This window comes from Pararge aegeria, chromosome 7 (genome assembly GCF_905163445.1).
Source record: "Pararge aegeria chromosome 7, ilParAegt1.1, whole genome shotgun sequence".
NCBI lineage: Eukaryota > Metazoa > Arthropoda > Insecta > Lepidoptera > Nymphalidae > Pararge > Pararge aegeria.
In genome coordinates this window covers 6851412-6867667 of record NC_053186.1, presented here as the reverse complement: position 1 = coordinate 6867667, position 16256 = coordinate 6851412, and the positions used below count along the sequence as shown (strand labels likewise).

The 16256-nt window shown below is 34.2% G+C and overlaps 2 protein-coding genes and 1 long non-coding RNA gene across 4 annotated transcripts; 2 read left to right on the top strand and 1 right to left on the bottom strand.

Moving 5' to 3' along the window:
- Window positions 1–510: 510 nt before the first annotated feature.
- Window positions 511–2280, top strand: LOC120625240 (gastrula zinc finger protein XlCGF57.1-like). Its single transcript, XM_039892245.1, has one exon. It carries the CDS (start codon window positions 575–577, stop codon window positions 2114–2116), a length of 1542 nt encoding a protein of 513 aa, XP_039748179.1. The 5' UTR covers window positions 511–574; the 3' UTR covers window positions 2117–2280.
- Window positions 2281–2302: 22 nt separating this feature from the next.
- Window positions 2303–3887, top strand: LOC120625241. Its single transcript, XR_005658790.1, has 2 exons — window positions 2303–2727; window positions 2900–3887. It is a non-coding gene; the product is annotated as an uncharacterized LOC120625241 (long non-coding RNA).
- Window positions 3888–5523: 1636 nt separating this feature from the next.
- LOC120624965 (presequence protease, mitochondrial) lies at window positions 5524–16171 on the bottom strand. 2 transcript variants are annotated; one of them, XM_039891816.1, is made up of 5 exons: window positions 16154–16171; window positions 13821–13956; window positions 6936–7334; window positions 6159–6687; window positions 5524–5977 (listed from the first exon to the last, which is right to left on the bottom strand). In XM_039891816.1, exons 3-5 carry the CDS (start codon window positions 7332–7334, stop codon window positions 5586–5588), a joined length of 1320 nt encoding a protein of 439 aa, XP_039747750.1. In that variant the 5' UTR covers window positions 13821–13956; window positions 16154–16171; the 3' UTR covers window positions 5524–5585. The 2 variants fall into 2 exon arrangements, with proteins under 2 accessions (XP_039747750.1, XP_039747749.1); XM_039891815.1 differs by lacking the exons at window positions 5524–5977; window positions 6159–6687; window positions 6936–7334; window positions 16154–16171 and adding an exon at window positions 8928–12756.
- Window positions 16172–16256: the final 85 nt, after the last annotated feature.

The following is a 16256-nucleotide window of genomic DNA, read 5'->3' as shown; positions in this document are numbered from 1 at the left end:
CAGCGCCATTGTGGAGGATTTTTGAACTGTTATTTAGCGCAACAACTGGACACTTTTTCAACTTTTCTCCCATATAAGATGACTCTCCTTACCTCCATATGCGAAACACAGACCAGCATATAGCATATCTAACGTACCTTTTTATTTTTAGTCTGTGTTGTAAATGCAGAACACAATATAAATATTGTTAGAGTAGGCTTGAAAAATAAACAAGGAAGTATGGAGATACAAGGAACTAAGGTTATATTCACCACAATATTTTGTACAACGTAAGTTGTTGAAATTCTCAATAATTAACTACTTTAGTCGATAATGACATTAAATTTTTTAACTCGGCATACTTCAATTCATCTACGATTGCTACATTCATACCATACCCTGTGCATCCACCAGCGCCATTGTGGAAGATTTTTGAACTGTTATTTAGCGCATACACTGAACACTTTTTCAACTTTTCTCCCATATAAGATGACTCTCCTTACCTCTACCCTCCATAGTTTCGCAGTTGTCAAAAAAAAAATGGTGCAACAGGATTGCATTGTAGAATATAAACGAAATAAATTATTTTAATAAAATGAGTGAATTAGAAAATGCGTATTGCAGGTTTTGCGCTGAGCTCAAGTCTTCCACCAAACTCCTCAACTTGCTAAATGAACATAATATACGAGACGACATCGTAAAAAAACTGAATAAGATGAATGTAAATATTAAATTTATCGAAGATTCACTGCCTAATACGGTTTGTTATACATGTACCGCGTCATTAGACAAAGCATTTGAGATTATATTAGAAATAGAAAAAGCTCAAGACATTTTAGAAGACATTATATTAGTCAAAAGTATTAAAAAGGAAGATTTCACATCCGATTTCGATAACGACTTGGACCAGTGTATGTCTTACGATGTAGATGTTAAACTCGAAGATACTCAACCACAGCATTCTAAGAAAAATATTTATAATGACAAAAAAAGGAAACAAAAAATACCAAGTGATTTAGATGGTGTACCTTTGTCGCAGTTGAAGTTAACATGGCAGGAATACAGCTGGAAATGTGCTTACTGTGAGACCCTATTCCCAACGATAGACGAATTAAAAAGTCATTCAATACAATATCACGAATGTTGCAACCCATACAGATGTACAGATTGCAATATCCGCAAGTTGAAACTGGACAGCTTCGTTGCACATGTTAAAAGACACAGAAAATATCTAAAACTATCTTGCTATAAGTGCCATAAACGATTCTCTAAAATAACAGATGCTAAATTACATCACAACCTTCATGTAGACTCAAATTATTTCTGTACTGGATGTAATTCCACTTTTAATACATCAGATGAGCTTACAGAGCACAGTAAATACAATAGAGATCTAAAAATTAGACAGTTACCACCTATAGCAAAGGAAAGACTAGAAAGTCTAAACTGTCCAATATGCCAGAAGTTATTTAAGTATAAAGGGACTCTATCGAATCATCTATTAACACATACAGAAAGAAAACGAGAACATACTTGTGAGAAATGTGGGAAACGATTCTTGAGCAAGCAGAACTTAGCTGGTCATATGATGCTTCACGACGATGTCAGACCTTACCCTTGTGAAATTTGTAAGTTTAGGTTTAGGACACCAGCCCAGTTGAGAATGCATGTTGGAATTCATGATGGAATTAAACCATTTGAATGTGATCAGTGTGGTCGTTGCTTTCGTTTAAGAAAACAACTTGTTAACCATAGCATTGTGCATACAGATGCTCTTCCTTATGTATGTTCATACTGCAGTAAAGGATTTAGATTTAAAAGCATTTTAAACCAACATATACGCCAGCATACAGGTATTAAACCATATTCATGTCAACATTGTGAAAGAACATTTACAAATTGGCCAAACTATAACAAACATATGAATCGTAGGCATGGTTTGAATATGGCCAAAAAAAAACGTACCCCTAAAGGTGTGTACCCCATAGATCCAGTGACTGGTCAAATGGTTTTATATGAAGAGACAAATAAAACTAACGAATGGAAGAGTAAATTGTTGGAAGGATCAAGGAAGCCAGGACGTCCAAAAGGTATAAACCATGAAAACACAAATGTACCTTTAAAATGCAATGACTAAGTTAGTAAAAATAATTAAGCTAACAAACAGTAGAAGAAATGATTAGGTTAAATCCTAGAAAGAAAATGCCACCCCTTAAAAATTTATTTAAGAGAATGGTTGTTTTGAGTTTTTTGAGAATCAGATGAAATTATTTATATTGATTATTTAACTTTTATTATTTTTTACAACTCTACAGTTTGTAATCTTTTGAAATATTTATGAACTATTTTTTTCACCATGTATATATTTTAAATATTGGTCTTGGCCAGTCATGTCATGATCAAATTTATTTGGCAATAATGAGGCTAACCATATGCTTAGGTGACCTAGTAATGGCAAGGCAATTTAATATACTCTGGCGGTAATCTTTTGAAAATATTTATTAGCTTTTTTTTCACTATGTATTTATTTTAAATATTGGTCTTGGCCAGTCATGTCATGATCAAATTTATTTGGCAGTAATGAGGCTAACCATATGGTCAGGTGACTTATTAATGTCAAGGCAATTTAATATATTCTAGCGGTAATCTTTTGAAAATATTTATTAGCTTTTTTTTTCACTATGTATTTATTTTAAATATTGGTCTTGGCCAGTCTTGTCATGATCAAATTTATTTGGCAGTAATGAGGTTAACCTAAAGGTTTGGTAACCTTGTAATGTCAAGGTATGGCAAGGCAATTTAACATACTCTAGCGGTAATCTTTTGAAAATATTTATTAGCTATGTTTTTTCACTGTTTTTATTTAAAATATTGGTCTTGGCCAGTCTTGTCATGATCAAATTTATTTGGCAGTAATGAGGCTAACCATATGGTCAGATGACCTAGTAATGTCAAGGCAATTTAATATACTCTAGCTGTAATCTTTTGAAAATATTTATTAGCTTTTTTTTTCACTATGTATTTATTTTAAATATTGGTCTTGGCCAGTCTTGTCATGATCAAATTTATTTGGCAGTAATGAGGTTAACCATATGGTTTGGTGACCTAGTAATGTCAAGGTATGGCAAGGCAATTTAATATACTCTAGCGGTAAATCTTTTAGATTGAAGCAAATGACACTAAATGTCCAATTTGCATATATGCCAATAGAGGCAAGTATCAATACTCAATCAAAAATCAACCAAACTCTTAGGCCTGAATTATTAGACCAACAGTGAGCTAAAACATGTTTTCATTATGTATAAGCCAGTATATAGTATCATGTCAGGGGACATGGTATACCTAAAACTAGTCAGGGTTGCACAAAGCAAAATTTCACAGAAGAAAGCAAACTTTCGCTTTTTTTGTGGTTTGCACACAAATCTCTGAAAGTAAGCAAAGTAGTGCTCTTCATTTCTAACTACATCTTCTGGAAAAGCATAACATTATTCTGTTTTGTTTAGTTTAGAGATATATGTACTACAGAATTCAACAGTAGCTGCTATGACTTTTATGAGTTTTTTTTATAAATCTTTTGTTAAACGTTAGATTTCCTGGGATAAAAAGTATCCTCTGTCTGTATTGTATATGGCAAAATTGCCAAAATTTATCAGGTGATGAATAGGTTAAAAACAAACAAATGCTAGCTGTCGCATTTCAAATATTTGTATGGGTTTGGGAGTTTGGGATTGACCTGCGCCTCTGCATACGCTTTGCCTGTAAAATGAGGTGAAAACGTCTGATGTGCGATGAGCTTTCAGTAACTCAGTATTAATTATAATTATGATCTTTAAATGTTGAAGTATTATGTCAACAAAACGACAGTATCTTAAGGTATTAATTATAATAAATAAATTATTTTCATCAAATCACTTTATTATTTCTCCAAATATTTTTCTAGGCAAAATACATAGCTTAAAAGCTCAGCAAGATTGTTTGTAGACTGTTTATATGTGTCGCAGACAGTACACAATCCAGCAGGAGGCATCGCCTCCTGCTGGATTGTGTTCTGTCCATGATAGAGCTGTGTGGAAAAATCTAGCACGCTAGACTAAGGTGATAGAATAAGAAAAGCAATTAGGTTCATACATGTTAGGTCAATTATATTTATCATGGATAACTACAGAACACAATCAAGCAGGAGGCATCGACTATTGTATGACTATGTTTATGGCTTTAAAGTTTATAATGTTAAGCTATTTTTTATTGCATTTTAGTTTATTGTCGCTTAGAGATTCTTGACTGCTTATCAGCACAATACTTATGTGGATACAGTATTCCTAGGAATAAAGTTAGATGAACTTCAATGGGGCGCGCATGTAAATAATTTATCGAACAGGCTTAGTTCTGCTGCCTATGCAGTAAAGAAGATACGCCGCATGACAGACATCGAAACTGCTAGGTTAGTCTATTTTAGTTACCTTTACAGTATTACGGAATTTAACTATGGAGTAATGGTACTGATGTTGGCACTATTTTCGTGCTGCAGTCTTAAGAAGGCTTTTCGTGCAATCTATAGAATGGGTCCGAAAGAGTCATTGAGAAATGAATTTAACGATGTTATTATAATGACAGTCTTACAACTTGTCCATATTTTAGTCACATATTTGTAAATTTTATTTATGTTCACAAAAATTTATCTAAATTTAAGAGAAAATGTGACTGCAATAATTTGAACGTTAGAAGCAAAAATAAACTTGCATTGCAATACGCTAGACTAAACAAAACGAGCAATTCATAGGAAATTTACAATAAATTACCGGTTGGTATCTTGGGATGTCCCTAAAAAAGTTCAAAGTTTGTATTAAGAAAAAGCTTGTGTAAAAGTTTTATTATAGTATAAAGGATATATATATAGGTCCTATTATAATGTAAATAATAAAAAAGCTTGGGTGTGAACTATTCCTCTAACCAGATGGCTTCTTAAAGATTTTCAAATGACAATGTGAGATGGTGATCAAAAACAGAACACCCGGCTAAGTTTTTTGTGGGCTTCTTCTTAGGCGTGTTTGAAACCTTTGTAGCTTTAGTTTGTAAGTTTACGAATGTAGTTATCGCCATCACTACTCACCACTATGTACACATTTTGTATGTAACAACGCATCTATGAGTCTATTTGGATAAAGAAATGTTTGACTTGACTTATGGCCTCCAACGAGCACATCTGGGCTTTGATTTGCAGATCGTTTTAATATAACCTACACGACACCAGTTCTGACAGTATATCGTCGGAAGCTGGTTTGCCTTAGGTACCTGGAGGTGGACTAGTCTAAGAGTTAACCTTAGGAGGGAGTTACTGCACCCTGAAGGTCGGGACGATGAATTGAAGTAGCACTCGAGTGATTCCTACGGTAAGTCGCCTTGCTTTATGTATCTCTCAAGGGCAAGGAGGTAGCTTTAAGGGCTGAGCTCGTTCTTCTATCGACTCTTCATAAACTGATGAAAAAATGACGTTTAATTTAAAATACGAACTAGGCTAAGCCCTGAAGGATGAGAAAAACGAAATAATCGAACTTTATTCTTTATTAGTAAACGATCTCAAGCCAACTTCGATGACGCACACTGTATTATTTTTGCGCTATTAAAGCTAGACACCGAGGCGATATTTTTTCATTTACAATTTTCTTAAACATACATTTTTCTATCCCCTTTTCCTGCAAATAAACCAAACGGTCATACAACACGAAATTTTCAAATGCTGGCTGCATAGAATTCTGTAGTAAAACGAAAACAGCCGACTTTTTAAATGTCAGTTGAGGTATTTGGCGCCAAATAGAAATAAGGTCTTCTATTATAAAGTTTCTTTCAAAATTATTAGATACAACTTGACTTTCTTGTCCACTTTTGTTAAGGAATAGCTTGAAACCGTTCACGGCATCCGCTGCATAAGCTTCAAAGTTGTTGTCGAGTGTTTTTAAACGAACGGCTTTACGTTTATTTCTTTTTAATTTGCAGTTATCTGTCAAAATGTAGGTTATATTAATTATTGGAAGGGCAAGGTCTAAATATGAAGCTTGAAACCCACAACAATGCTCCAAAGCAGAAAGGTGGGCTACAAGCCTTTTATTTTAATAACATAATCTCCTTACGAATCATTTATAATGAATTAACTTTTTAAATACTTTTAAATGGTAACTTACGTTCATTTGCATAAACTTGTAAAACAGCCCTTGATAATAAATTAAAGACATAATCCTCTATTTTCTCAGTTTCCATATGTGGAGGTTGCGTAGCTAATCTCAGAAATGGTACAGTTAAATATTTAAAACCACTATATTCCTCATAAGCTTCATTCAAAGTTCTGCTTAGTGGGAAATTTTTAAATCCACCATTTCCTTCCATTATTCTGTGATAACAACATGGCATTATGATAAGCGCACGTGCATGTTCCATTTTCAAAAACATGTCAATAGCGTCAACTGTCAAATCCGCACATGCGTGTAAGCCCGCTATACAAAAACCTTTACAATTTGGAAATTTATCGTTTAAAAATTCCTGTATATTTGTAGATTCTGGTTTTATGGTATGTTTAATATATTTGACACGTTGCATAGAGTCAATATAGTACTTTCTTTGACGTTTTTTGGCGCCAACATAATTTGTTTCGTTACACTCCAATCCAAGCACGTTGAAATTTGTTGTTTTAAATATCTGCTCGTCGAGATAGCCCTAGTAAGAAAAATTACCAGAATAAAATAAAGTCCTCATTCACAAAGTATTTATAAATATTGAGAGTCCCGGACTCCGGTAAATGCTTCAAAGAACAAGATTTTTGGCATTTTCGGTCAAAATTACAACAAATGGACATTAAAGTCTGGCATTTCTTAATGTCTTAACTGTTTAACAAATGCGTATATCTTGCATGAAGAGAAAGGAACTTTCGAGACAAGAAAATAATGTTTCTAAAGAGATCTTACCAATCCGGATCCAAAATCAACAATGGTATCACATTGAATATTGCCGCAGACATTTTCTATTTCATTGGCTAAATACGCAATTTCGTGTTTCTTCTTTACACTTAAAGGAACTTCTATTAAAAACTCTAAATTATCATTATCCTTAAAATTTTCGTATTTTACATCGAATTTATCCAAATCTTCAAAAAAATCTGTTAAATATTCACAATTAAGTTTACGAATATCAAAAACTTCTTGGAAAATATCTAATTCTTGTAAATTCATCTCAATTTTGTCTAGAACCTCATTAACCAACAAATCTGTGTTAGGGAAATTGAATAAATATTCATATTTCTGTATGAAGTTGAAGAATTTTTCAAAATATTCTTTTGGTCCTTCGAAGCCGGAAGGCAGCGCCATCTGTATAGAAAAATTGTTATTTATTTAAAAAAAAAAAAACGGTTTGTAACGTCAAACTTTTATATACCTTACTGTGGCACTCGTTTTCGATAAATGAATAGAACTAGAGAGTAAAATGGACCAAATTATTCTTATTTTAAAGGTCAAGCTCGTCTTGACTCCATCGAAATATCATTGTAAAATGAAAATCGGTGGTGAGTTCCCAACGAGTCACACCCAATCGCGTCATTTTGTGAATCGTTGTAATTTTTCATCAAGTCACACTGTCTCTTGGGTGTGTATATAAAAAACTCAGTTCCTGTAATCAATGTAAAGCTCCTTCATAAAGGCACAACATACAATAGGAAGTGTCGATGAGGATTCGTGGAATTACCAGACTAATTTACCTATCATCATCACCATACAAATCATTAAATGTGACACGTTGGGAATTTGCGTGTCCCATCGACACATATGTCACTAGTTTAAACTTCTTTTATCATTACGGTTCCCAACGAGTCACACCCACGGGCCAGTGCGACCCGATTTGAAAAAATTCTCAACGAGTCAGTGTGACACGATTGGGTTTGACTCGTTGAGAACGCACCAAATCGTTGAACGCAACGTAAATACCACTACAAGAAGAATTAGGTCCATTTCACTCAGACCTTATAGTTTAAATACTCGAAACTACCGGAGTGAGGTGTGTTATTTTGTATTAGGTAAGAATACAGATAAATGTGTAAATTATGAATGGTTTAGTATAGTTTCTATGTAATTTTATACCTAACAGCTCTGCCACGGCTGAACCTCTTAAGGATATCTTACTTTCCTAGCAGGTTCACTATGGTGCACCAATGAGTATTTACTCTTAAATTCCTCTTAGGAGAGTGAGGAGGCATAATTAAGCTGAGTATGTTTTGCGCTTTGTGTCTTTCTGCCATCGTAACGTTCAAACAAAGTTCAAAGGGATTGAAGGGTATTTTGCTTTGAGTACGGGCACTACAGCATTTGGATAGAAGGCGTTACTTTGCGGTAGTCCATAAAATATTATGAAAATTAAGCTTAATTTGCTATACTCCGCGAACAGCAGGAGAATCTGTATGGTGTAAATTATAATTACTTCAATCCATATACTCCACACCAAACAGATCCTCGGCAATGTACCCTCTACGCATGTTTCGCTCCGAAATCGGAGCATCCTCATTTGAGGAGTATATGGATAATATATATATATATATATATATAGATAGATATATATATATCTATGGTAGGATTAATTAGACAACATCCTCAGCCTATTTACCCACTGCTGGGTACATTCCGCTTCAAAATAAATAAAAATTCCTCTCGTAAGAACGAGGGGTTTAGAGTAAAGATCCACCTCGCTGCTCTTGCGGAGTGTTTAACGGTTATTATCACATATATGTTACAATGACTAGGTTATAACTTATAATGGACAGGAGCGGCACCGTAAGTTTAACTGGCTCTCGGAAGCGGGGGATTAACCTTATAAATATTTGCCCCGGTCATCAAACTCAGTACCTCGTAATCCGTATTCCAACTTTCTAATCACTAGATACCGAGGAAGTAGATGTATTAATAAGGCAAACGTGTTTACTAAAGAATATTTATTAACAGTCTCAATTACATACTCTGGAATAAATAATACATTTATTAAGTTATATTTTATGTATTTCAAGCAAAGATTTCAACTGCATATATTATGTCTATCAGGATAGGATACAATAAATCACAATTCCACGATAATACGCCAATTTAATCTTCAATTCTATTATATAATACTCATAATTGTTCAACATAAGTTCAATTTTTGTTCAGTTTTTGTGACAAACGATTCATATTTGTATGTATACTTTTTGACATTTCCATATATGAGAACTAAATTGAAACACTGTTGACTCGTAAAGGTCAATACATAAGGTCACGAAAAAAGGCGGCATATCTACAATTTAAATCTTTGTTTTCGATATTACATTAAACATTAAATGCTTGTCTACTTAAAACAAGATTAATAACAAGTTCCGCCATAATTAACCCATTATAGTTTTAATATTAAAATGGCGCAATTTAAATGCATGAAATAAAAGTCTACATTGAAAGACAGTACATTAAAATATTTTCATGTCCGCCATGACGTCGTATAGTTTATGACACGCAGAACGAAAAAATATTTGACAAAATTTCCGCCATGTTATGACAGACTTGTCATGGCGTGCAAACAATACCATAATATGTTTAATATTCTATTGAGATTTTCGCTTGTAATTAAGAGCTCATAACCCATTAATAGTTGCGTAGAAAGCTATGTAAAAGCTTTGCTCAACAATCGTCGTCGAGATCACTGCTGCGGTCCACTAATGGTCTCCCAAATCTCGTTATCTTTCCTAATTTGGTGCGACGCATCCGCACCAATCACACACTTCCCTGACCAACTTTCCATTTTTAAATATTTATGGCAAACTTCGATTAAATCCTCCTTTTTGACCGCCAGCACACGCTCTCGTTGAGTTTGCCAAATATCATAAGACAATCCATAGAGGAACATATCAACTCCCTTCATGTGTTCCGCGATTGGCTGGTCCATTTGTTGCAAAATAGACAATTTGGCTTCAAATAAATTTTGGTCATCCACCAAGTCTTTGTTTTTAGACATCCAATCAGTTGTTTCGTCGAAAACATCCATAGTTATGCGAGTATTCGGATCTCTGTAGGAATAATAATTGAAAATTCCATCAATGGTCAACATAGCTCCACCGCCGTACGCTCCGTTCTGTTCTCTAACTATTGGATGAAGATATTTTGAGGTTATAAATCGGGATAGAACACGCAGTTTGGGATAATCTGGATCAGTATAAGGTACAGTAGGAATAACTTTCGCGCAGAAATTCACTGGAATATTCATAGATATGTGTAAACCACGATTATCTTTATTTGGACTTTTGCAATCTACCCAATTGATTCTATTAACATCTTGAACGTCATTATCACATAAATTCGTACAAAATTTGTCTACAAATTCAAGCACATTTTGATTAGTGTTAGAGTAATGGAATGCAGCTCTCAGATTGTTGCCTTTTAAAATATTTTTGGAAATTACATCAACGCTTGATTGTATGTCCTCTATTTTGTATTTATTTTGGATTTCTTGCATATTCATTATATGTTTGATGCCAGATAGATTCTCTTTACATTCATCCACTGATGAGACCAGCGATCTTGCCGCTTGCATTGCGAATGTATGACCACTATCTATTATTCCACTAGTTAGAGAAGAACAATAGTTATTAAGTAGCATAGTCATTCTTTCACTATTAGAAAAGTCTGGTCTATTGAATATTTCTGTCAATATATCAAGCATTTTCGGCAAATTTTCATCTAAACAATGACTGCTCACTAAAATTGCTTGTTCAAATTGATCTTTTAAATCTATATGTTCAGTTATATGTGAAATAACTGATATTCCTGATGTAGATTTACTGACATATTTGTCAAAGTCCCTATAATTATAGTTTCTCGTATCGAATTTATCCAGTATGTTGGTAAAAAATGGTAGCAACAATCTATGTTGATCGATTAAACAATCTGTACCTAAAACTCCTTTGAAATATGTTACTCCATTGGTATTCGCTTCACATAATTGTAAAGGTACAGTTCCTGATATAGTATGTTTCAAAGGAGGTGCAGTTTTGTTTAAAGTAATCTCTTCTATCTTCAAACAGGGTAGTACATCTAGGTTTTGCACCTCTTTCTGCACTTTAGAAAGTTGTAGACCTTCTTCAAATATTTCATCTTTTTCTTTTGGACTTAACTCTTTTACTTTAGATTTAAGTAGTTTTGCTTCTGCATCGTTAAATACATCATCAAATTTTGGATCAGGTACCATAGTCATTACAAGTTTATGATTGTTCAAGATAAAGTATTTCTCTATTACATCTTTCACATATTGTGGTTTCATTAGATTATCTTTCAACTTGTCCAATAATTCATTAACTTTCAGAGAACTTAATATTGGCCCATTATGGTTCCATAGAGGCATCAAACTAAATAGTAAATGCAATCCGAATTTTGGACTCTGGTGTTTTATAGAAAGCTCAAACCCATGTAAAACACTTTCTATATGATTTTTCTCAAACCCTTTAGAAAATATATTATCAATTGTCTGATTGACTGTCTTTTCAATCATATCAAACTTATTTTTTTCAACATCTCTTAAGCCAATGACAAACAAAGTGTCCCTAATTTGATTATCATATCCTGTTAAAGAATTGTAACCACCAGATATATTCTTTTCAATTAGACTTTTGTAGAAAGCTGAATTAGGACCAATAATCATTAATTCCACAAAAGCAGTTAACATAAATGTTTCATAAATATTTGTTATGTCTGACAGGACATATCCGAATGCTATTTGATTCTGTTTTTCAACTGATCCTCCATACTGGTCAACTCTACAATGTATATTTGTTTTTTTTTCATACTTCCACCTTTCCTGTGGTGCTACAACTGTACTTTTGGGATCTAAAAACTCATACTTACTCAAATATGTCTCGTTTAAGAATTTAAGATTTTGTTCAAGAGGAAAATTACCATAAGAATAAATTCTAGCATTACTAGGGTGGTAATATGTGGCATGGAAATTTCTTAAATGCTCATGTGTAAGTTCTGGGATGCATAAAGGATCACCACCAGAGATGTAGCCATAAGTACCTTTTGGTAGTATTGTGTTTATGAATTTTTGTCCAAATAGTGAGCTTGTTTCAGAAAATGCCCCTTTCATTTCATTATAAACCACACCTTTGAATACCAAATCAGAAGTTTTATCCTCCAATTTAGAATGCTCTAACCTCCAACCTTCTTGCAAAAAGTCTAATCTAGATAAATTGGGTTTAAATACTGCATCCAAGTAAACCTTCTGAAGATTCCTATAATCAATTTCGTTTTGTGAAGAGAATGGGTAAAATGTATAATCTGGGCCAGTCAAAGCATTCATAAATGTTGCTAGAGATCGATTTAACATTTTAAAGAATGGATCTCTTACTGGATACTTCTCTGATCCACATAAAACTGTATGCTCCAAGATATGTGGTGTGCCCATTGAATCCAGTGGGGTTGTTCGGAACCCAATGGAAAAAACATTATTTGAATCATCTCTTTCTAAATGTAGGTACTCAGTCTTCGTTTTTTCATGTATCAGGAAGTATGCAGTCATACTAAACTCTTTAATGGGCTCAACCTCAGAACATAGGAATCCATGGTAAATTTTACCTGGCTGGAAATAAGTTGAGACATTTTCTTTCTTTTTTAGTATTCCACTGGCATAGGTTCTTTGACTAGAAGTTAGCAGGTGTTTATGTAAGCTTGTCCATCTACAGTTTTGAATTCTTGAATACATGTTCCTTTCCTGTTTTGTTCTTCTCGCCTGCAACACAACAATCACTCACTTTTCTCTAAAATAACCATCATCATGTGAAATAATGTGGCACAGTAGCACCAAAATCATCTCAATTATTTAAGTTTTTCCTAAGATTTCCAATTTTTGCAATTATGTTAAATGAAGTTGGATTTTTTTGCAGTTTAGACACATTGCTGTATGAAAACTAATGACTGTAAAGACCAATTACAGTCAACATAACAGTATAATACATAATACTTACTAGAGACAATATCCCAAAGCAAGTTATGGTCTACTGGACTTTAAATGGCTATTAACTTCTGGGACAACAGTTGGGTATCATGCTACAAGATTTATGACTGCTACTACAGGCTGGGGTGGGGCATAGAATACTTATATAAAATGTTGTATGCAAGTAATAGTAAAAAATCGAGCCTTGCTACATGCTACTGCAAAATTGTGTAATGTCTGGAACTACTAACATAAAAAAGACTAAAGAAAACCTGGAATTGATTAGGTTACATAAAAAAGAAACAATTTCCAAGGAGGCATACTAACTTTATCAAAATTTATCCTTTAATGTATCTCAATAATCTGGATTTAACTTACTTTTTGTAACAATGTAAGTGAGTGAGTAAGAAACATCTATTGATTAATGAACCAAATTAAAGTCAAATGTTTATTCAACTTTCGTAATGGTGCTGCTACACTGCAGCTGTTTTAGTTTACATTTTTTGTAAGTTAAAATAGAATTTTTCATGTTATGTAAAAATGATCAGAGGAAAATTTGAAAACATGTAGGTAACAAATATGAACTAAATATAACAAGTTGTTAGTAAAAAATGTTTTATAACATTTCGTAACTGCTGTGTGCAGCACCAACCATAGAATGAGTACCAATTATTTATGTTTACATAATCGAGCATATCGAGCATAGTTATGATTTTAAAACATAAAGGCAAAGTATGTAGCTGAAGACACGGTGAAGCATTAAAAATATCTAATTGATGCAAATAAACCAAATTCGCGAGGTGTCACAAACTTGCGAAATCAAAGAAAACAAATGAAAGTGACGCAATATCTATACATACTTGAAAGTAGTTTTGTTGATAGTTTTCAATGTAAGTACTTGGTTGTCTTATTGTTTATGTATTTCCCTTCAGTAATCTGTTTATTTTCATATTTTAAACAAAATAACCTCACAAAGTGAAAAGCCGAGTCTGATTTCTAAAATTTTTGAAATGACACTTAGTTGTAAATATGGCCAGATATGAAAATACATTATTAATGTTTTATATTTTATTAAATTAGCTGCTTTTCGATTAATATTCTTAGAAGACAACAGATTTCCTACTTAAAAATTTAATTGCGCTTTGGAAAACGGATTTATTCCACAACGTAGGGCTATTCTCATTCAATTCAATTCAATTCAATTCTTGTTTATGGCTTTTGTCTGCGCCAACTGGGCACAAGGTATTTCGCCAATGTCTTGTAGATGAAGAAGGCACGAAGGAGATTGATCGGTGAAACTAATGAAAAGTTAATTTTGAATTTGTACCAAGAAATAGTTGTTATTAGCTAGTTAGCTCTTTAACCTAAGGACACAGACAACATATGCATATATATCTTACACGGATATTTTTTGTACATTATACTTTAATTTTATTACTTACTATATATTTACATAAAAATCTACAATAAGGACTGAAAACAAACATTAAAAAACATTTAACACTCAAAGGACGGGGGACTTTGGGAGGAAGAATGGTGGGATTATGAAGGTTAACTCATGTTTCTTGGGACGTAAACTTTTACAGTTCCACTGTAGCAGGGTTATTGGGCCCATTTTGGAGTAGTTTAAAAAGTTGGCTTAAGTTTTTGGCAACGTTGGGCGGTAAGGGAATTTCACTACATGGAGCGACAATACTAAGTAGAAATTCAGAGATAAACTCAAGCATTTTACCTTGGGAGGGAGGGTTCTCAACATTGTTGTTGAGAGCGCATCCATTAGGAAGGGATGAGGAGTAATCACCGACAATAGTCTGAACAGCTTTTTTATCGTAGCCCTTTGCTAGAGGAGCTCGGGGACGAGGAGAGCGGAAAACTGTTTGCCGGTAGGAGGTTTTGGAGGAAGTTACATTAGTAGGAGTAAACATTTCTTTTGTTATCTCAGCATAGGACCTGCGGACAGGAGGAAACTGAGATGATGCTTCAATGTAAGATTTATTATTCTGAGACATGACCATTTTAATAGATTGCTGCCTGGAGAATTCTGGGCAGTCTTTATCAGTAGCAAAATGACTACCAGAGCAGTGTAAACATGTAGATAATTCCTTGATGACCAAACATGAGTCACCTGTATGGGGCTGAGCACATCTGTAGCATCTGGGCTTAGATCTGCAGATTGTTTTAATGTGGCCAAAACGGCAGCAGTTCTGGCACTGTATTGTTGGAAGTTTATATGTTTCAACTGGCAGTGAGGTGTGGTATGAATATACCTTAGCAGGAAGCATTTGCCCCCTGAAGGTTAGGACAACAGATTGGGTAGGCACCCAAGTGATGACACCCTCTGTGACAGATTTTCTGTTCAGTCGCCTTGATTTCAGAACCTCACCACAGCCAGGCGGGAGCTCTAGCGAATCAACAAGCTCGTCCATCGACCAGTCCACGGGAACTCCTTTCACCAGCCCCATTCTGGTTATGTTGTATGTGGGAATTATAGCTCTATATTTGCATAACTTCAAAACTGGACTAACCAGAAAGTTGTTGGCAGCTTGGGCAGAAGTAAACTCTACAGTAATTTTGTTGCGGCCTATATTTTTGACGCCGTCGTGGATAATTGAACCAATTTTGTGTTTGTGCAAGAATTGACCGAAATTTATAGCCCGTAATGACGCTCCAGAGGATGGGTCCTCCACTTCCCGTGAGACTTGGACGATAAAAGGCCCATTATCATCGTCAGAGTATGACTTGGCGCCTTCGGTGAAGGAAGGATGTATGTAAAGGCTTTGAACGGATGGGTTTACCAGAGTAGGATCAGTTATAGTTTTTTTGGCCGCATATACGTTGGTATCCTCTCCTTGTCGTTTGCGAGACGAGGCTGATGCCCCCGGGTCGGGCGGCTCAGGAGGTGTATCTAGATCCATTTTACTGGAAACACTATAACTACAGACACATAATAAATATTTAACCAACACCAAATACGGTTAGATTTATACGAATATCACCAATAACAACTATTTCTGCTGCTGTGTAAATTCACATAAAACACCGAAATTACACCGGAATCTCACTAACACGTGTGCACAAATTGACAGGCCAAGTTACAGTTCAATATAAACAACACCAAATCCCTATTCTCATTCGTATCTCAGTTTTGTAATATAAAATTGCAACATTAGTTTTTACGTTCCGCTTCACTTACAACTCATGGAGATTTAGAGACGAAATTATTTTAATTTTATTTAACACAACAAAAGCAGTATTTTTTTTGAATTTTCCTTAAAACAATTTAATCAATTAAACAT